This window comes from Vitis riparia, chromosome 15 (genome assembly GCF_004353265.1).
Source record: "Vitis riparia cultivar Riparia Gloire de Montpellier isolate 1030 chromosome 15, EGFV_Vit.rip_1.0, whole genome shotgun sequence".
NCBI classification, from domain to species: Eukaryota; Viridiplantae; Streptophyta; class Magnoliopsida; order Vitales; family Vitaceae; genus Vitis; species Vitis riparia.
Window position 1 is genome coordinate 1628540 of NC_048445.1, and position 10308 is coordinate 1638847.

The window sequence follows — 10308 nt, forward strand, 5'->3', positions numbered from 1 at the left end:
TAAAATACAAGGAACGTGTTTAAAAATTAATTTAATGACAGTCTAATAATAACACAAAAAGGAACACTAGCCATGGTTCCGTCCATATATTAGGTTGGGTTGATCGTTGTGATTGGGGGTTGAATCAATTTTACCAATGTTTAGTCCACCAAGAAAGAATCATCCACACTTTTCCTCTTGATTGAGAAATAGGGATGACCATAATCCCAACCCACCTCACCCCTCCAGTTAGAAAATAGCCACTTACATCAAATGTAGGCTGAGTTTAGCTTTTAAAAGAAAAAGGGAGCAAGATGAAGACGCGCAACTCATAAATTTATTGGAGAGCCGAAATTTTAAATAAATCTACCATATCTAAATTAATTATGTACTCGCCACTCCAATATCCTAATCTTCATTATATCATAAATGTAAATCAAATATATAAAATAAAAACATCCATTTTTATGGCATGTCCTTTTATATTTAATGAAACTTTTAATATACCAATATCTTGTTTTATTATGCCAGGCCTAGGCATGGTAGGATTTGATACCCAAGGGTTGGACTGAAGGGCCCCAAGCCAAGAATGAATCGAGTCTGCTCGGGCCTCAACCTCATCCATGCCAGGTATGAGCCATGTACAAACATATATTACAACTGAGGCCCTCCTACCAACAGACCATGACCAAATAGCAAAATTTAAGGCCCAAATGTACAGTTGTGTAAATTATATAAACTCCTAATCTTTAACCATTCTTAAGACGTGAAAGGCCAACCCACCACCAACATAATAGTAGCATAACAATAAGCAAACTTAAAATATGTAGCTTTGTAAAGCTTTGTCACAAGAAAAATAGGTGATCCACACAATAACAAACTAACATACCATCATCCTGACGCCCATTCTCTTTTTCGTCATCATCTTAACGGTTTCCTGAGGTGCTGCTGCCTCTGATAAAAGAACCCCGGCGGTTCCCACCCACTATCACATCCTTTAATCGAATTATCGGCCCCAACATCCTGCCCATTTTCTGCAATATACAGTGGTAAACAGAATGCAGACATTAGCAGATGAAAAAGAGGAATGAAATAAGGGAGTGATAAAGAAAATATCAATATCTGAAATGTTATTGATTTGAGTTTCATAAGCATGGTGTCGAGTAAATTTACAAAAAGCAACTCTACTAACTCGCTGAGAGGTGACATCGATTTGTGATTTGTAAGTTTGGACGAGGCCTAAACCAATTCTGTTCTCTTTGAAGGAAATAGGCTATGTCACCCTTTTCCAGCTCACAGTGAGGATACAATTCAATGAGAAAAAGCATAATTGTGCAACTAGTAGGTGGCATTTCATTACAATGGAATGGAAGCTGATATAAGCTGAATGACAGATAATTACGGAAAAATGGATCAGAAGCATAAGAATATAGCAGGTAGATGGCATTAATTACTATAAAAATGCAACTCATAAAGACATCAGAATCTGACAACAACTGCACTTGAGGTCTGGCTCAAGTGGTAAAGGGTTGGGAAGGGTTTGTGGGAGGTTCTAAGTTCAGGTCCCAGCAGAGACAGAAATTTACCGATAAAGGGGAAAAAAAGGACAACGACTGATTATAAAAATGCATACATCGAGTTGTATTGCACTTCTACTCCTGCATGTACAAGAAGATAGATGCACTATATGATAATGTCAAATCCTAGTGATAAAAATAATCGACATAAATGTTTCTTGTTTATTTTGTTATCCGATGAAACAAAAAACAAAAATCTATTTCATCATCATTGCCATTCAGATTCTTTGATCACAAGTGAACCTAACAAAAGAACAAACACTTGCTACTTCAAAAGTGAATAATTTTGCTGAAACTTCAAAAAAAATTTCAACACCATTAGCTGAGTTGGATCACATAAAGATACTGAACTCAATGCTAAAAAAATAGAAAAGTTAAGCTGGAAAAGTCTGAAATATATATGCATATATATCTTGAGTCAACTGTAATCTCGAATCTCCAATCTTAAAAATTGAAACAAACCCAGAACTGAGTACCTTTTAAATGTAAAGCCTATAATGAAAAAGCAGAAAATGATTCAAGCCAAATTGGAAGATCATATAAACATAATGAAGCAACCGATCCGCCTCCAATTATTCTTTCAGTTGGTGTCCTTTGTGCCCTCCTCCCCCTCTTTTTTTTTTTTTTTTTTTTTACCAAAAGTTCAATTTCAGCTGATGAGCAAGAGCACGTCAAGGCCCTTTTTATTCTTCTTCTTCTTCAATTTTTTCAAATGTTTAAATTCATCTAATGAGCAAGAGCCCATCAAGTGCCCCATAATTCAAATTCTCAGCTAACTTAAAATCATCTAAGAGATCTGCACTCTAGAGGATGATCCAACAATCAGTGGTAGGGGGTGACAATGAACAATGCTCAGTGAAGGTAGATAACCTTATGGAAAAGGATGATCAGGCAGGGGACAAATCCATTGTTGCATGCTTTGATCTTCAGTAATCTCTACACTCCCAAATTTTCTCTCATGACTGAGCTTTTCTGAATTCCTTAAATCTAAAATATGCTCTGAAATAATTTAGAAATAAAAAATTGCAATACCTTTATTTTTTTAAATTATGTTGTTAAAATATGAAAATAGAAAGTAAAATTGGATAACAAAATTTATAACTGAGCCTATTTGGGAATTGTTTTACAAACTCAAAAATACGTTTGACAATTTTTTGACAAAAAACAACTTTTTGAAAATTTGTTCTAAAAACAAGGTGTTTTCTAATAACATATTTAATTGTTTTAAGTTGTTTTCACTTGTTTTCTAGAGGTTTTTTTTTTTAAAAAAAAATTATACAAATATGAAGAATTATTGAAAATAAAACATTACAAATAAAAGTTATTTTAAAGAAATATTTGGAAACACAGAAAACTTGTTGAAAATATTCCAAATCTTCAAATAGACTTGTGTTATAGAAAACATTAGAAAATTATTTTTGAAAACTGTTCTCAGTAACTGTTTTTTTATAACTATTTTTGAAAACTATTCTCAAGAATTATTTTATGAGAACTGTTTTTGGAAACGTTCCCAAACATGACATCATTATCCACAGATCTTTTATTGACTGGGAACAAAAATGGATCTCTCCCAACAACAAATACTCCATGACATTACTTATATATAAAAAAATATATCTCCATGACAGAAGTCCTAATCTGCAATATCCAGCAGATCACAACTAAGGCAACATTGACAATTATCCAAACTGCCAAAGACTCAAATGATCCTTGAGAAGAGCAGATAACTATGGCAGGATTAAATGATCTCAATCAACAAAATCTGCCCACCGCCTTGGGTTAAATCTTCAAACACAAGAACTAAATGTGCTGGTGCCAACCTATGGCCTGAACCATGAAAGCATGAATTCATTATATTTTTTGCCTGATATACACACCCATAGGGGGAAATGAAATTACAGAGATCAGAGAGGTTGACAACTACACTCTGATGTCAAAGGCTTGGACCCATTTAATCACAAAAGTTCAGCATGTATTATGCCCCTTTTCATAAGCAAGAACAATCAAAACATAAATCTCATTTCTTACAGCATCTTATCAGCAGCCAACCAATCTACATTGATATCATGGCATGCTAATATAACCAAAAACTAGTCCTGTATGGCTGAAAATATATCAAGACCGCATTTTCTCTGCATAACACATGTTCAAAATTTTTCTTGCAGCTTTCTGACTCATAAATTACACACAAAAGGGATAGTTTTGAAATTGAAGACAAATCTCAAGTAGTTATAGTAATCATAGCAGTTATATGTAGAAAAGTGTTGAGATCTGACCCCATCACATCATAATCAACAAACACCAGATACATGATTTTTGTAACCAAATAGCTTCATAACATGCTAAATATTGAAAAAAAAAAAAAATATTTTCCTCTACCATATCAATAGCAAAAGGCATACCTCATCATTAACGCCAAACTGCCATTTAAGTTGTAAAACCTGCCATCTTTCATGCTGCCATCGCTGCCCAAGAATTACAAGGCCCATCACAGCTGCAGCAATAAAGATAGACCAAAATGCATTTGCCTCTTTTGCATGACCATAAAAGGAAGCTGCTCGTCTCTTCCACCAAGCTTCACAAGGAAGATTGGACCCATCATATCTATCATCATCTTTTGTAGATTTTGGAGATTGTGAGATATCTGCATAGAGGTCTGCACCTAGCTCAGGAGGTTCAACTAGATCTGGGATAACTGTATTCCCATCATATGTGGTAGATCCACCAATAGTTGGTTCACTGTGCAAAGAACTAAATTTAGCAGCACTGTAAATATCAGGCTCTTTGTCAACCAGATTTAGCCCTTTGAGGGCTGCTCCTTCTTCAAAGCCTTTGCCACGATCAGATAGACTTTTTCCCCCTTCATCAAACAACTGTATGCCAGGGAATTCATCTCCTTTAGTAAGATCTTTGACACTCCAATTATCTTCATTTTTTCCATCAGAATGACCACCTTTCTCCACATTCGATTCAGGAATCACATCCTCACTTCCATGTTCATTATGGATCTCAGTGTCATCAGGTTCCAACGGCAAATTCTCATGCTGACTAGGTGGAAAGACAAAGTGACCAGACAAAAACATTGCATGAGAAGTTTCCGCTTCATTGCCTTTAAAGGTATTACTCTTGCCATCATCACTCATTTCAATTCCTTTTGGACCTGGAGCAGCAGCATATGCTGATGCTGTAAGTGAAACAACTTCCCATTCATTTCCACGAGAAGTGGTTTCCTCTCCCTCCTCATTATCCGCCATCTTCAGTAAGTTAGTCTCCTAAATTTCACATTCAGCAACAAAAGAAAGAACATGTTGTGAATATTAATCCAGTAACATAACTCACAGTAATAGGCAAACCATTACTAATCGATAAAACTACAAATGAAGACCTACAGAGAAGAAATTCTACAACCCTTCTCTAAAAGTCTGTTTTGAAGGAAGATAATCCCAGGGTTAAAGTACAAAGTAAGAAATTTTTTAAGGAATATTTGCAATTGAAACTAATAAAATCCCAAGCAATGGGCTGTAAATTTATTCAAACAATACAAACTGTTAGAAAAATTGTAAGATTCTCAAGTCAATTATAGCAATTCAGATAAAAAATTCTGGTGTCCGTACTGATTCTAGTTAATTAGTTACCCACAGTCAAAAAATCACTTCATAAGAGCCAAAAGCACAAAGAACAACTAAAATCCTGAAATTAATAAACACACTGCAGATAAAGGACAGGTTACATTTCGTTTGCCTGTTGTCAAAACTGATGAAAGGAAATTTAAAGCTTACCATTTCTTGTTGCTTATTATGACAAACTAAAAACTTAAAAAAATTTAAAAAGTAGTTGTGTAATTTAAAGATTTTTTTTAAGAAGAAATTTATTTCTTAGAAACCAAAACAGTGAAATTACAAGCTTTTTTTTTTTTCATATTTTCTGAAACATGAATATATCATACTAATCAAATAAAATATATAAACAAAGGTGACGTTTAATAATTGGAAAAACTTATGCTTTCTTTGGTCGCATAGCAAAAGTAAAAAACCAGGAACTAAAATTCTGGATCTTAGATTTTCCTTTGACTGGAACCAGTCGAGGCGACCTAATCCTGAATTTCAAAACAACAAAAAACATGAAATTCAAAATTGTCAATCTTTTTTAATTAACAATTTTGTCATCAACCAAACAGAGAAATTAAAATCAAACAAACAAACCAAAACATAACTCCAATATACTAAAGCCTAGATTCGATTTCCTTTCATCCTCTTTTCTTTTCCACTGCTTTCTACGAAACCAAACAGAGGAATTAAACCAAAATCAAAATCCCCAAACCCCAACCAAAACCAACCGGTTACATGAAAACACGCACAGATCGAAAAATAATCAGAATCACAACCAAAAAAAGCCTAAATCAGACGTATAAAATCAAATCAAATACAATCAAACATCAATCATCATCAAACAAAACAAACAGCTCCGATTTCACAACAAACAAACCATTAAACAAGAGATTAATCAATAACCAGCACTTACAAAACTATCTAGTCTATTCCGGGAGGAACGATGATCGGAGGTTACGATTACGATTCCGGTGAGATCGAGACTGTCTAGAGAAATGTAAAGGAATGGATTTATACCGAGATTTCGTGCAGGAGATAAAGGAACCGGAAATGCCGGTGAATATGGAACTGAGTGAGTTAGTTTTACCGGGTAACGCAGGTTATGCACGTCGTGTTATGAGATAATATCTAGTGGCTCCGTACAGAGGAGGTTGTGGTGACCGGTGTTAAAAGGTAAAGGAGTTTCATGCGTTTGCGTGCGAGACGGGTGAGTTATTGTGGTGTTACGGTGTTACGCGGCTCAGTTTTGTAGCGTGAACGCGCAAAGGATTGAGTTAATAACTTTTGGCCTACGTTTTTGTAAATGAATAAAAATAAAAAATTTGAAAATACTAAATTCGCGTTGATAATATTTTAAATATATAAATGTATATTTGAAAATATTTGAAATATATTTTTATTTCAAATTTTAAAATTAGAAAAGATACAACTTGTGTGCTATAAAAATTTAAAATTTGATAATATTTTAAATAATTTATTTCATGCTCATTTTATTCATGTAACACATTTTGTTCATGTAAAGCATTTTATTTTGTTTGGATAAAATTTATTTTGTTTTGTTTGGTTATAAGATTATGTTTGGTATGTTTTATTATAGAAAATTTATAAGAAGGGATTTTTTTTTTTTCTAAATGTTGGTCTTTTTCTTTCCTCTTCAAATTATTTTCCTCTAACAAGATATAATCTTATTTGTTTATTTATTTATTATTAATATTATATTTTAAAAAGTACAAATAAAATGAATGTATTTTCCCATATATCTAAAGAGATTTGTGATTTGTATAAAATCAAACTAATTTAAACTATTTGAGGTTTTAAAAAATACTTCAAATCTAAAAGATATTTTTATTTAAAGTCTGTTTAACATTAATTTTAGTAAATCATTTTCAATATTTTTAATATTTGAAATTTTTTATTATTCAATTATTAAAAATATTAAAAATGTTTCTTAAAATCACTACTAAACGAACTCTTAGTAGGGTTTTAAAAAATATTTCTATTTTAAAAAATAATTTATAGAAAAAGAAAAAAAGCCTTATCAAACTTTAGGTAATGCTTTAAAATATTTGAAAAATTAATAATAATGATTCCTAAAAATGCATTGAATAAGTAATTATTTCAAAAATATTTTTAGAAAAAATGTTTTAAATAAAATGCATGTTTATTAATTTAATTAAAAAGGTGATGTCATATTATTTGTTTAATAAATAAGATTTTAATTATATCACGATTATAAAAAAGATTTTCTAATTTATAGTATTTCTTAAGAACCTTAACTCGATGTGACATGGACCCGAAATTGCATTATTCGTTGGGCCCGGATCTGTCTCTAAAATTATAAAGAAATTATTATTTTTTCTTTTCAGGAAACAACGATTGAGAGCATCAATTTTCTTCTTTGTAGTGGACATGGCCCAAACAAGAACCTTTCCTTTTGGTATTATTATATTTGTTGAAAATGTTCCAAAAGGACTCCTATCATTTTTTAAATTGAATATCCAATCGTTTTTTTTTTTCTTTTTTTCTTTTTTTTTTTTATATTTGAATATATATATTTTTTCAAATAACCTTCATCCTGATCCTAACTTGTTTTTTCAACTTAAATATGTTGCTTTGATATTTGCTTAATCATATTTAACAACATACCATCAATGTTTTGTTTTGCTGATATACCTAATATAGGAAAAAATGTAATTCTGCATGGTATTTTGGTAATTCTTCATAAAAATTCTTCAAAATTGAAAAAAAATGGTATGTTTGGTTTTAAAAAGAAAAAAATATTTTAAAAAATAAATTTTTATTTAATTTCTTTATGAAAAATGTGAAAAAAAATTAAATACAATTAAAATTACTTCAAAATTTATACATTTTAAAATAATTTAATATCCAAAAATAAATAAAATGATGAGTTTGAAATAAAATATAAAAATAATTTATTGATTTTAAATATAATAATATGATACCATAACACATCATAATTCCATATCCTAATACATCATAGTTCCACAATATACAACAATTAGAGAGTTCTACATAAAAAGTTTGCAACAAAGCGAAGAATGAACTTATTCATTAATCATTGAAATCTTATAGGATCATATTATAAAAGCTTACTTTGCTTATAATATATATTGTCCTCGACGGAACAGAGGATGTGGACCAACCGCAACCTGAATAAAGAACATATACAAGTTTAGATTAATCAATTAACCCTATGTTTGTTGGTTGAAATTTGAGGTAAATGTAAAAAAAAAAAAAAAAAAAATTAACAAGGAAAAAAAGATTTTCATATAAATATTATGACTATTTGAAATAGCTTTTCTAAGCAACAAGCTTTTAGAATAATTTTTGGAAATTTTTTAATGATGTTTTATTAAAAAAAAAATCATTTGGAAACCAATAATATTTTTAACCATTGTTTTATATTTTTAAATAAATTTTAAAAATATACATGTAGTATTTTATTTTTAATTTATTTATGTAATTATTATTTTTAAATAATAATAAGAAAACTGAAAATACTTGTTTTTTGTTTTTAAAAACAAAGAAATATTTTTGGAAACAATTATCATGTTATACATAATTCAAAATTAAATTTTTTTTTTTAGTAAAAATGATGTGGGAAGAAAGAAAAGAAGAGAGAGAGAAAGGGATGGTAATGGTCACAATTTTCAAGCCACATGGAGTTCCACATCCAGAACAGGAAACATTGGTCAGTGTCATCTGGGTGCTCCCCTCCTGACCAGCAACTGAAATCAATGTCGTAAATGGATTTTCCACTCTTTCTTCCCAGTACACATTGGAACTGCAATTTACATTGCATGAATATGATAATTTCTCCATAAAATTGTATCAATTAAATCATGATTTTTTTTTTTAAATAATAATAATTATTCTCGAGAATCCATAAGAAGAAGAAAGGAATGAAAATCTTACGCTCTATCGAAGAGCCAAGCATTCTCGTAAGGTTGAGGTAGATTAAAGATCTGCAAACAAAAATGAAGACCAGAGTTAAAGAAAGAAAAAAAGAAAGAAGAAAAGAAAGTAAGTAAGAAAGAAAATACATTTCCAAGATTCTGTGTGAGAGATTGAAAGCGTGTTGAGCAGAAGTGACACTCCAAAACCAAGTTGGGCATGTTGGCCATTTTCAGAACAATTAACTTCTCCTGATCAAGAAAGAAATATAATATGCATAGATAGGGTTGTTTGGATGTCGAGAAAATGTCGTAAACCAAGCTTTGGAAAAATCAAATGAAAGAAAGCGAGAAGGTACCTGATTGTAATTCAGACCTTTCGTACTTCACGTCTCTATACAGTCAAACACACAAAAGAAAAAGGTAAATAAAGATATTGGATTTAAGAACAAAAATGAAAAAGATGTAGGATTGATGAAGAAGAAGACCAACAATCGAAGTGAAAGAACGAAGGAGAAACTGAGAGGGAAGCCTCTTCAACTTTCCCTAGAAAGCCAGAGAATGAAAGAGAAAATGTGAGAGAGTGGGCGGGAGAGTTGGGTTTTTATATAGAAACAATTACTCACTAAATTTTGTTTTTTTTTTTTTTCAATTTTTGAAAATTGATATTCCATTTTCATTTATTTCAGCATTTACGGAGAAAATTTATTATATAGACATTTTAAGAATTAGGTATAAGATAAAATTTATTATATTTTCGGATTTTTCCTATAATTTCTCATAATATAAAAGAACAATTCAAGTACATGTTGGTAATTAATTAGGTAAATATATAACATTATTGATAAAAAATAAGTTAAATTTTGGAGTGTTTAGTAAATTAACTTAATAACTTAATTTAAATCATTAAGTAAATTAATTATATTTGGTAAAATAATGTAAAAGTATTACTTAAAATTCAAAATAAATTTAAATATTAGATAAAAAATAATTAATTTATATTTAGAATAAAAATTAAGTAATAAGTTTTAAGTAATTTAAACATCGATTAACTTAAATAAATGAATAATAAACAGTAAATTTTATCAAACACTTCCTAAGTGTTAGTTTAGAAAGATTTTTTATTTTTTGCTTTTAAATTAAAAATAGTAATAATTTTAGTAATAGTTTTTATATAGGATACAAAATTTTTAAAAATTTACATTGAAAAAGTAGTAATTTTAAAATTTG

General features: G+C 30.2%; 2 protein-coding genes across 3 annotated transcripts; both read right to left on the minus strand.

Annotated features, from left to right (window-relative positions):
• Positions 1-485: 485 nt before the first annotated feature.
• On the minus strand, positions 486-6178 carry LOC117932308 (ATG8-interacting protein 1). 2 transcript variants are annotated; one of them, XM_034853500.1, is made up of 3 exons: positions 6078-6178; positions 3959-4828; positions 486-1013 (listed from the first exon to the last, which is right to left on the minus strand). In XM_034853500.1, the coding sequence occupies exons 2-3, from the start codon at positions 4808-4810 to the stop codon at positions 906-908; spliced, it is 960 nt and encodes a 319-aa protein (XP_034709391.1). In that variant the 5' UTR covers positions 4811-4828; positions 6078-6178; the 3' UTR covers positions 486-905. The 2 variants fall into 2 exon arrangements, with proteins under 2 accessions (XP_034709391.1, XP_034709392.1); XM_034853501.1 differs by having other exon boundaries at positions 6068-6156.
• A 2078-nt stretch (positions 6179-8256) lies between these two features.
• On the minus strand, positions 8257-9308 carry LOC117931838. The gene is made up of 4 exons (XM_034852910.1): positions 9229-9308; positions 9101-9150; positions 8831-8969; positions 8257-8334 (listed from the first exon to the last, which is right to left on the minus strand). The coding sequence occupies exons 1-4, from the start codon at positions 9298-9300 to the stop codon at positions 8284-8286; spliced, it is 312 nt and encodes a 103-aa protein (XP_034708801.1). The 5' UTR covers positions 9301-9308; the 3' UTR covers positions 8257-8283.
• Positions 9309-10308: the final 1000 nt, after the last annotated feature.